The 19,095-nt window shown below is 41.9% G+C and overlaps 4 protein-coding genes across 4 annotated transcripts; 2 read left to right on the top strand and 2 right to left on the bottom strand.

Moving 5' to 3' along the window:
• Positions 1-225: 225 nt before the first annotated feature.
• LOC106747325 lies at positions 226-9,609 on the top strand. Its single transcript, XM_014624732.1, has 9 exons — positions 226-3,513; positions 4,007-4,251; positions 4,321-4,498; positions 5,269-5,444; positions 5,606-5,787; positions 8,050-8,161; positions 8,238-8,420; positions 8,872-9,114; positions 9,251-9,609. Exons 1-9 carry the CDS (start codon positions 618-620, stop codon positions 9,329-9,331), a joined length of 4,296 nt encoding a protein of 1,431 aa, XP_014480218.1. The 5' UTR covers positions 226-617; the 3' UTR covers positions 9,332-9,609.
• LOC106747327 (39S ribosomal protein L10, mitochondrial) lies at positions 9,607-14,767 on the bottom strand. Its single transcript, XM_014624734.1, has 3 exons — positions 14,554-14,767; positions 10,033-10,542; positions 9,607-9,961 (listed from the first exon to the last, which is right to left on the bottom strand). Exons 1-3 carry the CDS (start codon positions 14,573-14,575, stop codon positions 9,735-9,737), a joined length of 759 nt encoding a protein of 252 aa, XP_014480220.1. The 5' UTR covers positions 14,576-14,767; the 3' UTR covers positions 9,607-9,734.
• LOC106747326 (partitioning defective 3 homolog) lies at positions 10,682-14,539 on the bottom strand. Its single transcript, XM_014624733.1, has one exon. The coding sequence runs from the start codon at positions 13,970-13,972 to the stop codon at positions 11,072-11,074; it is 2,901 nt and encodes a 966-aa protein (XP_014480219.1). The 5' UTR covers positions 13,973-14,539; the 3' UTR covers positions 10,682-11,071.
• Positions 14,768-15,373: 606 nt separating the features above from the next.
• LOC106747342 (UBX domain-containing protein 4) lies at positions 15,374-19,089 on the top strand. Its single transcript, XM_014624766.1, has 7 exons — positions 15,374-15,584; positions 15,771-15,905; positions 16,182-16,627; positions 16,716-16,988; positions 17,068-17,376; positions 17,459-17,703; positions 18,161-19,089. The coding sequence occupies exons 1-7, from the start codon at positions 15,503-15,505 to the stop codon at positions 18,294-18,296; spliced, it is 1,626 nt and encodes a 541-aa protein (XP_014480252.1). The 5' UTR covers positions 15,374-15,502; the 3' UTR covers positions 18,297-19,089.
• Positions 19,090-19,095: the final 6 nt, after the last annotated feature.

A 19,095-nucleotide genomic window follows, 5' to 3' on the forward strand; every position in this document is an offset into this window, starting at 1 on the left:
CACATCGATTAAAGCCGGAGGCGACCGCGTCGGTATTTTTTTTTCCACGAAACCAGGGATTGAAAGAGAGAGAGAGAGAGAGAGAGAGAGAGAGAGAGAGCGCGTTAGCCCGTATTTCTCTGTTTTGATTTCGGTTGGCGGCGCGCGGTGTGCAAAGTGGACTTGAAAATAACCCCGCGCCGCGGGAAGACTCCCGGTCCTATTAATAGTTTACCGACGCGAGTATCTTTGTCGCGGGTTCGGCACCATCCGCGCACGGTTCGCCCGCAAAATCCGCCGATACAGTTCGGCAGCGAACGCACGTGTGCGTTCATCGCCCTAAAGCGTCGTTCCCGACGCCGAAGACATCGGCCGGCCGACGGATATTCGAGGCAGCCAGTCGAGCGCGCGAGAACGAAGATCACGACGAGGTCGCGAGAGGCGAGAAGACGAGAGGCCGCGACGTCGTCGCCGAGACTCGACGAGAGTTCCCCCGATTTTTCGCGTTTCCGTGCGGCCGAGCTGGAGGGAACTTAAAAGCGCGGTTTCGAGTGAAATCTAAATAAAGAACTATGCAGCGCGGCGGTTGAGGCGGGGCGCGGTGCCTCGCCAGGCGGAATATGTGAGAGTGAGTAAGAATGGTACAGCGAGCCTCATGCAGCAACGAGACGAGCGCATCCCTCAATGGCGTGCCGAGCAGCGAAGGGAGAACGTCCGGCGTGGACGCGGTGGTAGCGGCGGGTGCAGTGCTCGACGGTGAGACGGCCTCGCTGACACGCAGGTTCTCCTTGTTCAGGTGGTTCAAGCGGAGTCGCGAGCCAACCGTGGAGAAGCGACGGAGGCCGGAGGACGATGGCGTCGTCCGACGACGCAGCGTCTACTCCAGCGTGGAGAGCGTAGACACCTTCTACAGCACCGCCACGGTCCGCAGCTTCGCCTTCCACTCGGGCACTCTGGGCCGTTGCGACGTGCTGTCCTTGGACATCCTGAAGCAGGCGGCCGAGGTCGGCCCGTTCGCTGCCGGGGCCTCGAAGGTGTCCGCGGCTAACAAAGAGAACGCAGTCGCCTGCACGTTGCCGGCGAACGCGCACTCCAGGAGGCGAGAAGACATCACCGCCCGGTACTCGCTGCAGCCGTCGACGACCTTCGGCTCGTGCGGGAATTTCCCCTCGGGCTCGTCGCGGAGGTTCGACGAGCGCGCGAGAGATCTCAACGCGCGGCGGAGGGTCCACGTCAAGGGGAAACGGAGAGCACCGAATCCTCCCGGCGGCGCGCTGCTCAAGGTCGTCGAGGAGGTGAATGTACGCGAGACGGCCAGAAGGCGAAAGCGACGAGCGCCGCGACCCCCGGAGAAAGCAGCGGAAAACGGGATCATCGATGGAGGCATGGACGTAGGAGGGAAAGACGAGGAGCAGTCGATCAGCAACGACACGCTGGTGCTTCAAGGTGGCATGCTGCTGTCGAAGAAAGAGGCTCGCGGGAGCGTCGCGAAGGACGTCGGCCCGTCCAACGTGGCGGTTCTTCAGGAAAGAGCCCAGAGCCCCGTCTCCCCTCTGAGCATGCCGCGACCTTGGTACAAGCGCAGCGTCTTCGAGCACTCCGGCTCGTCCAAGAGGGGCGTCGTTCTCCGCAACCCCGCGACGTCCGTCGCGGTGAAGGAGGAGTGCGTAACCTCCTCGACGAGTTATTCCGTCGACGCTTCCCTGTCGCGGCTGAACTTCTTCCATCGCGGTGACGACCGGATGCGCGAGGCCAAGCGAAAGTCCGGCCTGTCCATTCTGACGAACATCAGCGAGCTGGACAAAGAAGCGGCGGCGATCGTTCAGGAGGAACAAGCGCGGGCTCGGGCGTCGATGCTGCTGAAAACGACGACGCTCGCCGACGCCTTCGAGAAGAGGAACGACGTCAACGAGGAGATCGTCCAAGACATGGTCACTTCGGCGATCGAGGGCTCGTCGCCCCGACGAGGCACCCGCGCGCTCATCTCCAAGTTCAACGCCATCAGCAATATCACCAAGGTCACGGTCAACGCGAACTTCTTCGCTAGGAGGGACCAGCCAGGTTTCAAGTTCGAAGATAGAGACGCGGCGAGGAACAGCGGATTCGAGCGCGTCGGGGACTGGAGGGAGCAGAGACTTCCGACCCAGCGGGATCTCAGGCAAAGCGTCCGTGTCGATAAAGATATATCTAGGTACTTCTTGCCGCAGCAGCGAACGCCGAGGAATAACATTGAGTCGACCCACGTGGATGTTAAGGCGGTAAACGTCAAGACGGGCTCGAGTAAGGAGCGGAACGATCAATTGGTGAGGGATACGTCCAGTAGAATATCGCTTTTGCAAAGCCAGCTTGCGGCGAATCGCATGAGCGAACCGCTCAACACTGCGAGGAACGCGGCGTTCCCGGTAATGGAGGAGAGGTCGAAATCGCGGCAGGAAATCGCCGAGGAAAGGAAGGACAAAGACTCGCCGAGGTTGAACAACGAGACCGGTAGGAAATCCCTGTTTTCTCGCGCTCGTGACTCCGCTGAAAGCACGGAAAACGCGTTAGGTCCTTTAAGAGAGAAGGCGGAAGGGAGCGGGGAGCAGACAGGAAAGGCGCAAAAGGAATTCTCGGACATCTTCGACGAGATCGACCGGCAACTGCGTTCGAGGGAGTTCAAACTCATCGAGCGGAGACCGACAATCGTCGAATCCGGCGGCGTCAGGGCGAAAGTTGCCGAAGATGAAGCCGCTGTATCGAGCAAAGTGGCCAAAGTGCTCGATATCTTGGTCGAAGCCGAGAAGGATAGCAGGACAAAACCGGCGATACAGACGGAAGGATCGATACGAAACAAGGAGGTGCCGCGTTTGATTGATTCGGACCAGAAGACGAAGTCTGGTAAGGCAAAATCAACCGCTCTCAATACCATCGAGGACCCAATTACCGCGGATTTGAAGGAGATGTTGAAGGAGATGAAGCACTCGTTACCGAAGCGGCCGAAGCCGAAGAAGACTACGTCAAACGACGCCGATCTTCTCGAAAAGGTTGAGAAGCGCTCGCCCGTACCTACGAACAAGACCTCCTACATCGCCTCGGTCACGACGAGGACGGAAACGTCGGCAAACGATTACGAGACAGATAAGCAGAAGGTGTCCTCGTCGGCGCAAACCAGTGGAAACATTCGTAGATTAAATCAGCCTTCTACTTCCGCCGAGCGACCGTCTACCTCGGGCTGGAGGCAGGAGAATGTGCTTTACAGAACTTCTGGCAAGGGTTCGGCTCTCGTGAAGAATACTTTCCAACTGATACGACCGCGAGATTTCGCCGAGATAGGAGCTATGAAGACTACGAAGGGAGTTTACAGGGAAAACACTTATGCCAATGTGATAGAGCCTTCGCTGTACGCCAATGCTCATGTTCCACCCTCCTCGCCTAAACAACGATCGGACCAGACGCGACCTAAGGATATTTTGCAAGACGGTTACATCAAGATGCCGGGGAAAACCGTAAACGAGCTCAAAATTACGCCAAGCAAAGACGACTTTATAGAAGAAGGTGACATCGCATGTTGAGGAACAATATTTTGATAGAACCTACCTTCTTAGAAAACTTTTACTCTTGATTTGTGATTGAATTTGTATCGATGCGAGTATTACTTCAACTCAATTCGAGATTAAAGATCTCCTAAGAATATTATAATATTCTTACTCATATATGAGAATATCGATTCTTGATTTAAAACTAATTTTTTCTCTATATTCGTCTAATTTGAAAGAAAATTTGTATTTCATATTCACGGATCACTCATTCAAGAATTCCGTGATTTTTTCTTCTACGTACAAAAACAGAGAACATACAAAAAATATAGAATTTAAAGATATGACAATTCAGAAAAAAATAATGATTTTATAATTAACCCTCTTCTTTCTTGCACATGAAATTTTTATTTTAATGTGTTTATTTATAATTTTTACCTTTTTCTTCGTTTTTATATATTATTCGTTCACTTTAGTTTTAGATGTGAAATATAATATGATTATTGTTGCAGACGACAATTCGACAGCGAAGAACATGAATACTCTAGCTATAAATCGATTATTAAGAAAGCTGGAAGGGGCCATCGCATCAGGCCATCATCAACAAGCGGCGGGATTAGCGAAGGAATTGGCGAGGCTCAAGATCCATTGTTCCGTGATACGGCAGCGATCGGCGGCGCATTTGAAGGATCAGTCGATTAAAGTCAATATGTATATCGAAGACAAACTTGCTCACCAAGGACCCATACCACTTCAGGTGAGTAACGATACTGACGGTTGTTCAATATTCAAACAAGACGCTTCACGTATCGCGCTATGATAACAGCTACCGACGAGAATGACGGTAGCCGAGCTGAAGACAAAGATACACACGGAGTTTGAGATACCCACAAACGTGCAACGATGGATCATCGGAAAAAACTTGGCTGATCATGACGAAGCTACTCTCGATGAGCTGCACGCAGTGGACGGCTCACCAGTGTTTTTATACCTCGTTGCACCCGGTAATTTCAACCATTCTATATGATTCTTGCGGAAATAATTAAACCAAAGTCCATTCTCTGTTAATCGTTTGCTGGAAACGAATGAAAAAGCGAGTGAAAGCGAGTGTAAAGGGGAGGAGAGAGAGAAAGAACAATGTGAAAAGGGAGAATAAGGGCAGTTGAATTTGGAAAAAAGTAAACAGTTGGATTTGGAGCAGCGAAAAGAGAATAGTAAAATTTAGAGAAAAGTAATGAAAGAATTGAGTCGATATTGAAATGACTTCTGCCGAGAGTCCGAAGAGAATTTTTTGAGATCGCGGATGTCGGGGAATTTCGGTCGAGAAGTCTTCGCAAAATCGAGTTCAAATTGAATAAAAAACAAATGAGCTTATACGAACGAACGTGTGCAGGCTGAATATTATGTGTCAAATGTGTCATGACGCATGGGGCTTTTCATTTCTACTTTTGTCTTTTCTATAAATGCATACAAACAACACATATGTCCCAAAGACGTTTCAAAAACGTCCTTTACACGTCTTATTATCTAAAAAACGTCTTTATGACATTTTAAAACGTTGTAATTTTATCTGGGTACATATTACATCGTCTCTCAGTTGTCATATCGTTAATACTTAACACATACTTCAACATGCTGAAACGGATCTATCGGACTGATAAATAAATCTGTTCCTTCGTTATCCTGACGCTGACACGTTATTATTAAATTCATTCAAAATATAAAAAGGAAATGTAACCGTAAAAACTAAATGTAGTATAATGTCATATTGCAGAAATGCATATCAACAATGCAGCAGAAGCAGCAGAAGCGGATAAGCCGCCACCTGCAGAAGACGAAGTTCCTGAGGAAACGCCGCAAAATCCACCAGCGGAAGATTTGCCGGTAATAAATGAAAGTCAAGAAATCACGGAGAAAGAGGAAATGATATTGTCAACTAATGAACATCAGGTAACATGTGCTTCATCTGTAAAATAGCTGCTATTGTTAAGTTATCGCTCATCATTTGTTTGCTCGCTGATCCAACACTTTCAATCGAAGAGAACGATAATGTAACGTAACGTACAGTCGCATAACGTAACGTACACTTTAATATCCTCGTGTAACAATAGCAAGAAACAGCGGAAACAGATATATCGGAAAATGTCAGGATGGAACGATACGAGGAACTGATATTACTAGAGAACTGGGACGTCATCCCGAATTCCGAGTCAATTGAGTGCCCGATATGCTTCGTTACATACGGTCCACGCGAGGGTGTAATACTGAGGGACTGTTTACACATGTTCTGCAGGTACGAACTCCATTAATCTCCTCCATCCTAACTTTAATTATTCTTTAATCCATTAAGCACCATCGCATCACCTAGCCCAACCATGCCGCGCTTATAGATCTTCTACCTTTACCGTAGCAAACTATAACATCGTAACTAGTAGTGTCAATATAACCTTTTCGTGCCCCGGAGAAATCTGTTATTAAGTGAAATTAAAATTAATATTGTGAAATTATATGCTTAACAATTTTTTATAAATAGTGACTTCCCTCAATTCAATGGGCCAAACTGCTAGTTTATATATTAATATTTATGAAAGTTATGATTTTTTATAACTGATATATGTAAGCCTGAGGCACGAAAAGAATAAACCAGGCAAATTTATATACTTGACATCTATATTAAAAATTGAGATCGTAAGAAAGCTGCTCATAAACATCCTTAATAAAAATTATCAAACATCCCGTGGAAACTATGAAAGATTCATAAGCTTGACTAATCAGTTCATTCATCATCTCGAGAGAGCAACACTTCCTGTACTAGTCTATGAATAATGCACTCGTCACAGAGGCTTGAATTAAACCGTTTCATTCTCCACATTTAATATTACGTCGCGACACACTCTCACTCGCGCTCGTAACAATGTTTCTCGGGTACTGCTATTTGGAAATGCTTAATTTGACTTCCGGCTTAGTGCCGCGTTCTATATGGATTTTGTTTTCGCCGTTTCGTGAATATTCCAGTTCACTTCTTCAAAAAGAGGTACGACCTGAAAGTGACGTTTCTTCTCAGGTTGTACCTCTTTCTGAAGAAGTGAACTGGAATATTCACGAAAAGTCGAAAATAAATTCACATAGAACGCGGCACTAACCTGGAAACTAAATTAAACGTTTCTCCATACCGCGGAAGTCTAAAATACTATTTAGAAACTGTCAGAAATAAACAAGTGCTTAAGTATCTGAAATTAAAAATCGCGAGTAATGTCCATCCGTCATTGATTTTCGTAACAGTAACTGTACGGAAAAAACTACAAAAATATGAAAAAAAATTATTGATATATTGCCCAGACAGCACAAAACCGGGAAGTTTATAACCGGGAAGTTTATAAGACTGTTTATAAGACAGCCTAAAAGATGTCTATGCCCAGTTTTAGGTTTTGTGCTTTCTAGATATTGAGGAACAATAGTTCCTCAATAGTATACCAGTAATTTTTTCGTATTCTTGTAATTCTTTTTCCATACGGGGATATCGTATCAGTTGATATTATCATTTGTTTTTAAGATGCTATGTAAAATTTAATTTAACGAAACCTAATAACACTTGAAAGCACTTTATTCTATTACTTCATTTGTATTGTGTCTACTATAAAAATAATTATTATTTTTACTTAATTTCACCTAATAACATTTAAAAGCATTTTATTTTATTATTTTATTTGTCTTATCCATTAAATTAATGATTATTATACAACTGAAGATAATACAAATGAAGTAATAGAAACGAAATGCTTTTAAACGTTAAATTTATGAAAATAATTATTGTGAAAATAATCAGGTATCCGGGAAATAACAGAAAGACTTGAGTATTTAGATAGTACTTACTAATACAACAGGTACTCAGATATCGACACTACGAATCATAACTATCTGTTAACATCAATCGATTTTAATTTATTGCAGTATCGTGCAAAATGCATTTAGTCCGTATTTCTACACATAGCGCATGTATTAAATAGCGATGCACCACGCTTGTATATTTATCTTCTTTATAACGCTGATTCATGCGCATTACGAATGAGGCAACTATATTAGCATTGAGATAAAGCATATACAGGCCTATTTGAACTCCACCGACAAACTTATCGAACAGAATCCATGTTGAATAAATAAAAGAAGTCTTAATAAATATATATGTTCGTAAAAATCTTAATAAATATATATGTTCGTAAAAGTTTGATTCTTGAGATATAGTTTTCAAAAGATAGTAACGACAGAAGAAAATGTTAGGCGGGATAAGAATGCTAATATAACACTTTTTTATCTGTTTTTGAAGATAATATCTGTCAATTGTAATATTTCTGAATTAACCAAGAAATCATTCAATGTGATGTTAATATTATATATCCACAAATCTCGTAACTCTACTGTACCTCCGAAAAAAATAGTGTAATGTACAATAATCTACAATTATATATTTTACTTGTCTGCTTATAATTATCAACAAAGATACTCGTGCTTTATTTTTCGCATAAGTATAATATATAAACATGTTTAATATTTACAGATCATGCATCGCTAATACGATCGAATACTGTGAAGAACCAGAAGTGAAATGCCCATACAGAGATGCCGAGTATACGTGTGAATCGACACTTCAAGAACGCGAAATCAAGGCAGTGAGCTCCTGTGTTTAAAATTAACTGTCTAAGTTTTAATGAAGTTTACGATGATCCTATTACTGTTTATGCCTAGCTTGTCGAGCCGAAAGTTTATCAGCAGCACCTCGCGAAGTCAATCGCACAAGCGGAGAACAACGCCGGAAATAAAGCTTTCCATTGCAAGACCCCAGACTGCCCCGGTTGGTGTATTTACGATGATGACGTGAACAATTTCCTGTGTCCCGTGTGCGAAGCCAATAATTGTCTTACCTGTCAGGTAGGCGTTGTAAATCTTACATCCCCAGAAATACGGGAGAAATAAACGTATAAATTTGCAAATATTTCTCGTCGATATAGATAAAATATTGTTCATTTCCCAAATGCATTTTTAAACAACATGATTGAATTTGGTGTATAATTCTTTTAAATTTTTGTCTTTGCAAACATTCTGAAACTTAAGAAGAAACAGCAGTAGATACTTTGGTATATTGAAAAATATACCATTTTGAACAGATGCAAATATACGCAATTATAAAATTGAAGTAATTTAATTAAAGAGAGAAATATCTGAAAATGTTACTCATGGATCTTTATCTTTTTCGAAATATCATAACATAAAAGCATTACTTAAATGTATTATTAATGTATTATTAATGTATTATTCGTGTAGTAAAAATAATCGTAGAGTTTAGGAAAAAGTAAATAACATATATACACTGACTTCAAAGGTCGTTCATACTGGAAAGAACTGCAAGCAGTATCAGCAATGGTTACAACTATCAAAAGAAACCGACCAGGAGTCCAGGAGAACAGCAGCGATGCTCAAGGAGATGGTCGACAGAGGTGAGGCACTTGCGTGTCCCACGTGTGCCGTCGTTCTTATGAAAAAGTGGGGTTGCGACTGGTTGGTTTGTTCTATGTGCAAAACGGAGATATGCTGGGTCACCAGAGGACCTCGTTGGGGTCCAGGGGTAAGTATTAATTTACCTTCTGCAGTTTGTCAGGATCTCCGAGGGGCTTATATCCCCAACAAACGCGGCCTTATAAATAGTTCACGACATTGTTACGTGTTGTGCTCCTATTGATCGTGCTCGTCGCTTGTCGCAGGGTAAGGGAGATACATCCGGTGGCTGCAGATGCGGGGAGAACGGAGTCAAGTGTCATCCCAATTGCAATTACTGCCACTGAGGAATTACAACTGCCGCGATAACGCGGCCGACGCTTGCGGTGATAATAAAGTGTCCTAGAAATGCTTTTATACTATTACGTGTGCGCTGCTATAACGATTTTACGAACCCGGTCGTGGCACGCAGAGATGTTTTGTACGTGTCTAACGTAAGTTCGAACCGCGATAAATAAGTGCGCGATGAAGGTTACGCTGCTTGCTCAACGATTGATGTTATCGCGACACCGTCATCTTAATCGAATTCGAATGAGGTTGTTAATAAAAAGAGGAATACATCTGACTTTGTACCGATACTTCTTATTCTTATCGTAAATATAAGACAGAGAAATAAGACGTACTTAAAGCTTTAAATAAATCTAGAACATTACAATAAATTATCGATACAAGTATTTTTTTTTTTTGCAATTATACAGGCACCGACTTTTCGTTCTCATCGGGAGCTGTTTCGTTCATACTGATCTGTTTTAATCGAGCAACCAATGTGGACTGATGTTGCGTGAGCTGCTGATTTAAGTTGTTACCGCCTGCGTTCTGTAGCACCTGGACAAGATGCATTCGTGATGTTGTGAGATCCAATTTGCCGTATTTCAAAAAGTTATTCTTATTCAGCAAACGTCCTTCCAGTATACCCGCTGTGTAAGAGAAATAGATTTATTACTTCGCGTGTCTTCATTTTAGTTCTTTACGAAATCAAGTTGCTTACCTAATAAAATAATACTTGGAAACTTTTTGATAATTTTTTCGAAGGGCGCAACGTTAAGGTCAGGACTGAACATAATAATAAATGATGTCTCGTACAACGGCAGCGTTGCTGCGTAAGGTGAATCCTCCAATGCTAATAACATAATTTTCTTATTATATCGTTTTGTATATATATTCGCTTTCCTCAATGGAACGTCCATTTCAAACTTTTCTTCCGCTTTCATGGAATTCATATGGCAAATGGCAACCATTTTGGACTCTTCAAACCAGTTCCGGACTTCACGTGCTATTATTCTTTCGTAAGGATTGTATTCTACCTTCTTCTCTAATTTGTTCAATTTGTTACACAGTTCCACTAAGCTCTTGTCTGCGTTTTTATTTTCATAATAGGGCGTTAAAAAAGTGTTCACTAGTCCTCTCAGATAATGCGGTTTTCTAGGTTTTTGTATGTTGATTTTGCTTCGAAAACGCTTCTGTTGGTAAAGGATTGTGTTTGGAACAATTTGAAATCCTGAAACATATAATAGGATAGTATTAATCGTCAACTCTGAGTGAGACGCCAATTGAGAAGTAACTGGCCACTATTTATGATATTTTACCTTTACATTTATCTTCTATGTTCAATTTTTTTCTTACAATTTCAAGGTACGTATTCGATGAGAACGGTAGTGCGTTTTGGAAGTTTGAATCGATCGGTAACAACGGAGTAATTCCTACTTCTTTCGGAGCTATAAGCTACTTAATTTCGTGTAAACTACATATAAGTGTTTATATCGTAATAAGTACATGATTGGTATCTTGATCGAAGACGAGTAAAAAATTATATATACAGAATTGTGTTCCTTTAACGATACAAGGCACTTTGGAATAGATCATATATATATATACACGTGTATATATATATGTATAAAATATATACTTCTATGTATGCAAGTGTGTGTATATATTTGCAAAACCGCGATATATGTGTATGTGTATTGATTTACTTCTACTGAATTTCTTCCGCGTATCTACTTCGTGAATTCTCATCTTCATTGATTCTACGCGATGTAATTGATTGTTCCACTGCAATAATTACTAGTCTCGTGTCTCGTTTCTATACTATCGCCAAAATTAAGTGATTTCCTGTTCTTGCCCAACCGAAGCATCGACCGGATACCGCCTTTCTTCCGCGAACGCTTATATCGATCGTCTAAGGCTGAATTAAGAGAAGCCTGTTTCACGTCCCCCCGACTGTTTGAGAAACCTTCCCGCTCGTCTTTGATATTATTGCTACTCGTAACTTCACCGTGCACATCGTCCACGAGCCAGTGTTTCCTCGGCGAAAGAAACGTATTGCATCCGGGTATAGTGTACATGTATTCCGATTGAGCAGGATCAACCGACTTTTCGTAATGTTTCGCGGTGTTATCGGTGCTTTTAGTATTTTCAGCCAAGGCCCCTTTGCTCGTGTGTTTCTCGAAATTGTTTAACTTGCCGCCCCCCCTCTTCGTATGATCTTCCAAATCGGCCGACTGATTGCTCGCTTGCTGACCGCTCAATTTCTGGCTGCTTTGCTCCGCGGTCTTATTCTCTCTACCTTCGCGCAGCTTTTTGTTCCTTTTGTAGGTGTCCGTATTTTTAGCGTCGAGCGCCGCGTGTCGTTTCTCGGACATACTCTGCCTCCCCAGAGCGTCGCGAGAAAACTTATTCGACGAGGAATTGAACTCTTCCAGGGACAACTGACTATCGTACGTAGGATCTCCGGAATATTGGCTGTCCTTGTCCTCGCTATTTCGTTTGGTGTCGTTTCCTTGAGAAACGTCGTTGGATTCTTCCAGCAATATCGACTCGACCCGGTCGTCGCGCGAACCTATAGTTATCTTCTTTACATTACTAACAGGCTCTATCCACGTCTTGTTGGTGGCGAGACAGTAACTTTCGTTTCTCAGACTATTCTTGTTGTATTGCTCGGTTAGTCTATCGATAACGGGATTCCATGGTGATGCTGTTACGCAGGACAACAATCCCCCGTTGTCCAGTACGTCCGCTTGGGAATTTAAGGTGTTCTTTTCCTTGACTCTGCCTTCGTTCACTTTAGTAGAATCTGATATGTATATGCTACTGACACATTCCGGCTTACGATAAGACGGTATATTATCTACAATATTCTTCTCACTGTCGTACGACGATATTCTCCTAGCTATCGTAAGAGTTATCACGCCGGTTACCGGGCTGTTTGTATTAAGCATCGCCCTCCTCAAGGTCTCCATCGCATCGGAATTGGACAAGCCCAGTAAAGATACACCATTAACATTGAGCAATTGATCATTCGTCCGCAGACGACCGTCCCTGGATGCTGCACCCCCGTTGATAACACTTTTTATGAAAATCCCCAAGTCCATATTGTTATCATCGGAACTGTTGGTCTTGCCTTTAACGCTGACACCTAAACCAGCCTTTTCAGAATCATGCACGGGTATGTCCAGAGTCAATATCATACGATTCTTCCGTGGTGATAAGACGATATCTTCCGAGGATTTTGTTGATTTATACGCGCACTTCTCGTAATTGTGGCTGGCTATTTTATCCGGCATCTCGTTCTTCTTTGCTGGTGATCGATTTAATGCATTCCAATATTTCGAATTACTGTCCAATACATCCGTGGCCATGGCGGTAGACGTCGCAGTGCCCTGAGGATCTGGAATGTTTGAGGAAATTTCTTCCTGACGTGATACCACCATCCTGACTTTCCCACCGGAGGGGATACTTCTGAGCAATGACACGACTTCAGCTTGACTCTTGCCAGTCATCTCCTTGTTATTTACCTCTAACAATCTATCACCCGGTCTCAGTCTGCCATCCTCAACCGCAGCACCTTTTGGTAATATGTTCTTAATATATATGGGACAATGTCCTCCCGCAGGATTATCGCGTGTGGTAACACTGAACCCTAAACCGTTGCTTCCTTTCGTCAGTTCGATTTCTATCATCCGTCCAATCTTCCTGGTATTCGCTGTTTGTAAAAGATTATAGTTGCTGCACTGAAGTCTCTTGACGTTGTCATCGCCGTCGGTTTTCTCCACTTCTCCGCCGGTATTCCCGACAATTTTCTGCAAAGATTTCTCATTCCTCGCCTTTTGCTTATGCTTAACAACGGATATTTGCAAACAGGGATCGTTCATACACGTTCTGAAGATCTCTTGAACCTTTGAAAATGGTATGTGTAACAAGTTATGACCGTTGATCTTGATGATATTGTCATGCAAGTCGATTTGTCCGTCCCTAGCGATGCGGCCATTCGGTTCGATGCCTTCAACCCTGAGTCCCTGATCGTTGCCTAGCAAGTCATAACATGGCACCACGTGCAGCCCCAGTGGCCCCGCTTCATTTTTTATCACAATTTCACGCACCTCCTGATCCCTGTACTCAATATTATTGCCAAATTCATACGAAGCCTTAGAATCTTGACCTAGCGGCTCCCTTCGTCGGGACTCTCTAGGTAGGGACTGAGCGGAATACGTTGCGAGACAAGGTTCTCTGGTCGACAACGCGTGCATCGACAACCGCTTGGTGCTTTCTCTCTTAATACTACTGGTAGGTACGGAGGAATGGATATCAATAGAATAGGCTTGCTCCTTCCCATCTGTGTGGAAGAAGTCGGGACTATTCGTGCCGACTGAGCTCGCACCGTCTCCGCCAACGTGATTGACATCTGAGCTCACGAAGTGCGCCACTATTTGTTCCCTGTCATCGGCTACGTCGCACAGCCTGTCGTCCGGATCCAACAAACCACCCCCGGTCAGGGAAGACAAGCTATTAATGCTCAGAGTATTGTCGTTTTTGCCAGTGGCCTTTTTGTATCTCAGAATGGCCTCGTGCATGAGATCCCTCACGAACAGAGTACCATCTCCGCACGGGACCACTACCCTGACGTGGTCGAAACACACGGTCACCTTCATGCTGCTCCCGATTTCATATTATGGAAATGCGCAGCAGGTGTGCATTTATAATCGCACCAGTGATGAAACTGTCGTCAGCCGCCGTATGACAATTGATATTCATCCAGAATGCCGTGCAAACACAGAACACTGTCGTACGTGCTCCGCGATGTGGCGGAACGAGTAATGCGATTATCGTCTATCACCCGAGTCACTTCTTTCCATATCTCGATAATGATTCACCGATGCGGATAATTGCGCGTTTTACGACTGTTAGCGGCAGTACCGTCGGGCCGTTCGTGCAACGAGCGCGCGACGCAATAGCTCGAATACGCCCGGGGATATTGATACTTCGTCGGGGATAAATGATAAGGCGGCACGTACGCCCAACTTTATCGGAATATCAAATATGCGGGATAGACGCACTCGCCATTACAACATTTTGGTTCCGCCGTTTCGCTGTCGGAACACCGGAATCGAACAAAATGGCAGCTCACGCAGTACCACCAAAAGAAACTCACAACGTGTCGCGTGAGCGGTCGGGCCGATTTTGGAGGACAGCATGATTTCGCTCGCCGAGGATCGATATGAATTATACGTACCTTTTCTCAGACACTGTGCCATTTTCGATGCGCCCGTCCGCTCGGCTGTGATGTCAGTAAAAAGAACAAATGTATCTCAACAACAAACGGATAATGCGGGTTATAGCAGCACTATTTGTCACGAACTGCGAAGAAATGGTTCCAATCCGCCGTTTCTCGTTCAGAACGCAAACATTATGGATAAATCCGCAATGAACGACCGCCGTTCACTAAACTTGTCCACATTAAATGGATGCGTTGCAAAGTAACAGGTCCGTTCTTTTTAACATTTCCGAACTGAATTTTGTCATCTTTTTATCTCCCGTTTTCCATCAGAGCACGTATTATAAATTTGTTCAGAATCGATTCAACGAATAACATGTTTGCTATTACAGTTCTCAAGACGAGGTGAAAATGACAAAAATGAGCAAATTCATTAGGTGGTGACCGATGAAATGATAAATATTCTGGTAAATTCGCTTACTTTTGTCATTTTCATCTTGAGAACCGTAATAGCTCTTCAAATCGCGCAACTTTGTGCAGCTCTGAAGAACATATTTTATAAATTCCATCAGCATTATTTATAATTATTTACTGCATTCTGATTGGTGCATTACATTTTTTTAAATATTGTCATGCAATGACGTAATGACGGAAACTGCGTAGCAATCACCTAAAATTTTATGACGGATTTAATAGCTTGTATCCATTGACAATTTCTGCTTTATCTACTGCTTACTACCAGTGCGAGTTCTGATTGGCTGCTGCTTTTCTACTTTTCCGTGAAGGTGTGAATTCTCCCTAACTGATTGCGCCAGTTCAGTAGTGCATCTAAAAAGAACAGACCAATGGATACAAGCTGTTAAATCCGTCGTAAAATTTTAGGTGATCGCTACGCAGTTTCCGTCATTACGTCATTGCATGACAATATTTAAAAAATATAAAGAAACGCAACATATAAATTTGTACAATGAAGTGGTTTGTGGGAAGTATTAATGAGGCGGTTGTAACATCAAAATCAAGAAAGGCAATTTTCGTTGTGTTTGTTGAAGGTATGTAACTACAGCTTTAGGTAGGTTAGGTCTAAGTCCAATTGTAGAAATTTTCCTTTTAATTTAAAACAAGTAATAATTCGAAAATACATGACAATACATGGGATGCACAAAATGCATGCTATCGTATCACTAGCCATACTTGTAAAAATCTGGATTTTGTCATATCTTAGTATGTTCTTATAGGCAAAGATGACACATCAGCACAACTTGCCCAGATAATTAATGCTCCAGAAGTTTCTTCTCGTTTGGAAGAAGAGCATTTTGTAGCTATAAGAGTGGAGAGTGAATCCGAGGCTTATGGATTTTTTGTACAGATCTGTATCCTCTTATATAATTCTTGACAGTATTATTACATCTTTTAAAATAATTGAAATAAATTTCTTAATAATTTGTTATGACTTAGACCATATATCAATCAAAACATGAGATGTATATATGGACATTCTAAGAAACAAAATATTGATCACATATTTGGTTTTGAAAATATAGTTATAAGAATGTATAATTTATATTAATATTCTAGCAAATTTAGGTGCGCTAAAAGAATTCTCTATATTTATAATGTTCTTTAATTTTCCTTAAATTAATGATTAGATCAATTGGTACCAGTACCATCATTATTTTTCATTGGAGAAAATGGCACACCATTGGAAATTATTGCTGGTGCTGTAACAGCAGATGATTTAGTATTAAAGATTAATAATGTGTTGACACAAGCAGGAAAGAGCAATAAAAATGCCTCTTCAAGCTTAATTGATGCAGAACAGAAAGCTGCAGCTATTAATACCAATAATGATGCTGCTACTGCTGCTGAATCTGTTGAATCTGCTGAATCTAATATAGATGATGTCGAATGTCATTCAAACACAGACTCTGTCACAGTTGAATCCACAAAGGTAGATATTTCAAACAATAAAGATGTTACAGAAGATTCTATAAAGGCTGCAACTTCATTAAACACAGAAGACAAAGACAATAATGAAAAATCACAGGAAAATGCTGAAACAACAGAAATTCAGAATCAGGAATTGACAGCAGAGGTATGTGGAAAATACATACCCGTGGCCATAGGAAGTTTGACATAATTGCTAAACAATAATTTATATTTGTCGCACGCACATACTGTAGGAAAAGGTAGAGAGAGCTCAGAAATTAATAGAGCTTCAACGAAAACAACGACTAGAGGAGGAAGTGAAGAAAGAACGAGAACGTGAAATCGAGAGGCGCAAGAGAGGACGTGACGTACAAAAAATGCGGCAAATGCAGCAAGATTTGGAGGTGAAACAAGCTTGTGAGGAAAGAATGCGGGAAAAGGCTGCTGAAGCAGCGGCCCGTGAAAAAGTTAGGCAACAAATTGTTCAAGACAAGTTGGAACGGAAACAAAAAGAGCTTGCACTGCAGGTGCTGTTTTAATCATTAGCGTTTAATTTCTACTTCGAATTTGAATTAACCTCAAAGTACATTTTCTATTACTCAACAGCAACAGTTGAAGCAACAACAGCAAGGTCAAGAGCAGCCTAAGCAAAATCCAGTGCCCAGCAACGCAACTGTGACCAGAATTCAATTTAGATTACCATCTGGCAATTCTCATACAGGACAGTTCGAGCCATCGAGTACTCTGCGCACCTTACGCAACTACGTCGTCGAAAATATTGAGCTACCCTTCCGGCAATTCTCTATGTCTACGTCGTTCCCTCGAAGGTTATTGACAAACGAGGAGGACGACAAGACTCTCTTAGAATTAGAACTGGTTCCAACCGCCGTTATTTTAATTCTTCCTTTGAAAAATGTAAATACAGTTTTCAGATTCTCTTTGACGAAGCATCGCATGTGAGTTTATTTACATCTTTATGTCTTCTTACTTTTTTCAGCCTAATGCTACAACAACTGTCACATCGGCACAGGACGTTGGCTTCTTATCTCGCTACATGTGGCCTTTGTTTACGCCCGTCATTGGTGTTTACAACTTCATATTTGTCATAATAGGTTATTTCTTCGGCACTAACAGAAATTCGAATCGCCAACGCAGCAATTCCGACAGCGATGGCGCAGAAACAACAAGAAACGCCGATAGAGCGGCTTCGTCGAATCGCCGAAATGTAGCTCAGTCTTCGGGGTAGGTTTTCTAATAATCGCGCTTTACGTTTGAAGGGCTGTCTATAATAACCGTAAAGCATGCGGTAAGATGTAAGCAGTAAGCTAGTTGACTGAATCATAGTCGATTATTCTTGGACTGTAAAGGACCGTCTACAGTAACTGTAAAGTATACAGTAAGACGTAAGCAGTAAGGTAATTGATTCAACGACAATCGATTTATTTTTGGAATGTATGAATCCAATTGGTCAATTAGTTTACTGCTTGTGTCTTACTGCATACTTTGCGGCTATTGTGGGCGGCTCTTAAGAATTGGTCAATTTGCTTACTACTTGCGTTTTGCTGCATACTTTACAGCTATTGTAGACGGTCCTTTACAGGCACGATTATACGATCATATGCACTTGCACTTGTAATATAATAAAGTTACTAGAGTCATAGAGGTTTCGGTATATTAAACGTTACTATTCATAATACAGTTTGTTTAGAAGATATTTGGGTAACCATGAAGGGACAACAATCAGGGCGCAAGGAAATATACACAGACTGCATTCAGATGGCGATGATAATGATGAAAATAACACTTGGAATGGTAATTCTACACAACAAATGTAACTTAATGAAAATTTAGTTTGTGTCACGCAGCCGATTGCGTTTTTTAATTGATCTTTACTATGTTACAATTGATATTCAACACTTTTCATTGTTAAGCAACACACACGAAAGTTATTCACAATATATTTTTCACGCAAGTCACATGTTCTGACAAACGACTTATAGTATAATATTTAAATCTATACACGTCATTAATATTGTGTGAGAACAATTATTCGTTGAACAATACATCATTGTCAGTAAGGTGAGCTGTTATTTGAATTGCCATTATAACGTAACGTTTATTGAAATGCTTTATTACATTCTACCAAACGTGTATTATAATGCTAATACATATATAAATAATGCTGACGTAACGTTTACTAAAACGATTCTATACATTCTAACAAAACAATAAATACATGAATAGATAATGTTTGGAAAGGGAGATTATATGAAAATGGATTATGAAATGTTTAAGTAACGGGTGATACATGGACCAAATGTAACAAGTTTCGTAAATACCAACGTGCGAACTATATCTCGTGAATTTTCTTTAAGTTCGTATATTTCAAATCTAATATCTACTTTATTAGTCTATATAAATCTTAAGTTTGACAGTGACAAGTTTTTTCTACGTTTCTCAAATCAAATCTTTTTTTTTTCAATGTTTGAGTAATAGAAGATGCTAATTAACATTGTTTCAATAACATATTTCTGCACACTTTTTAGATTGTATAAATTTTATATTACTCACTATTTCAATAATACAATAGGAGTGCGATTATGAATTAAGATAAACAGTGTATGGAATATTGCC

Source organism: Dinoponera quadriceps, unplaced genomic scaffold (assembly GCF_001313825.1).
Source record: "Dinoponera quadriceps isolate SergipeBrazil2010 unplaced genomic scaffold, ASM131382v1 scaffold2305, whole genome shotgun sequence".
NCBI classification, from domain to species: domain Eukaryota; kingdom Metazoa; phylum Arthropoda; class Insecta; order Hymenoptera; family Formicidae; genus Dinoponera; species Dinoponera quadriceps.

What these genes read in the sequence shown, in the direction of transcription:
- LOC106747327 (XM_014624734.1), bottom strand. Translation starts at nt 14,575, where the DNA reads ATGGCACAGTGTCTGAGAAAAG. An exon ending in GGCACAGTGTCTGAGAAAAG is followed by an intron (nt 10,543 to 14,553) that starts GTACGTATAATT and finishes TATATGTTTCAG; the next exon opens with GATTTCAAATTGTTCCAAAC. An exon ending in TCCAAGTATTATTTTATTAG is followed by an intron (nt 9,962 to 10,032) that starts GTAAGCAACTTG and finishes TCTCTTACACAG; the next exon opens with CGGGTATACTGGAAGGACGT.
- LOC106747325 (XM_014624732.1), top strand. Translation starts at nt 618, where the DNA reads ATGGTACAGCGAGCCTCATGCAGCAACGAGACGAGCGCATCCCTCAAT. An exon ending in AAGAACGCGAAATCAAGGCA is followed by an intron (nt 8,162 to 8,237) that starts GTGAGCTCCTGT and finishes GTTTATGCCTAG; the next exon opens with CTTGTCGAGCCGAAAGTTTA. An exon ending in ATAATTGTCTTACCTGTCAG is followed by an intron (nt 8,421 to 8,871) that starts GTAGGCGTTGTA and finishes CTGACTTCAAAG; the next exon opens with GTCGTTCATACTGGAAAGAA.
- LOC106747342 (XM_014624766.1), top strand. Translation starts at nt 15,503, where the DNA reads ATGAAGTGGTTTGTGGGAAGTATTAATGAGGCGGTTGTAACATCAAAA. An exon ending in TTTCGTTGTGTTTGTTGAAG is followed by an intron (nt 15,585 to 15,770) that starts GTATGTAACTAC and finishes ATGTTCTTATAG; the next exon opens with GCAAAGATGACACATCAGCA. An exon ending in ATCAGGAATTGACAGCAGAG is followed by an intron (nt 16,628 to 16,715) that starts GTATGTGGAAAA and finishes CACATACTGTAG; the next exon opens with GAAAAGGTAGAGAGAGCTCA.
- LOC106747326 (XM_014624733.1), bottom strand. Translation starts at nt 13,972, where the DNA reads ATGAAGGTGACCGTGTGTTTCGACCACGTCAGGGTAGTGGTCCCGTGC.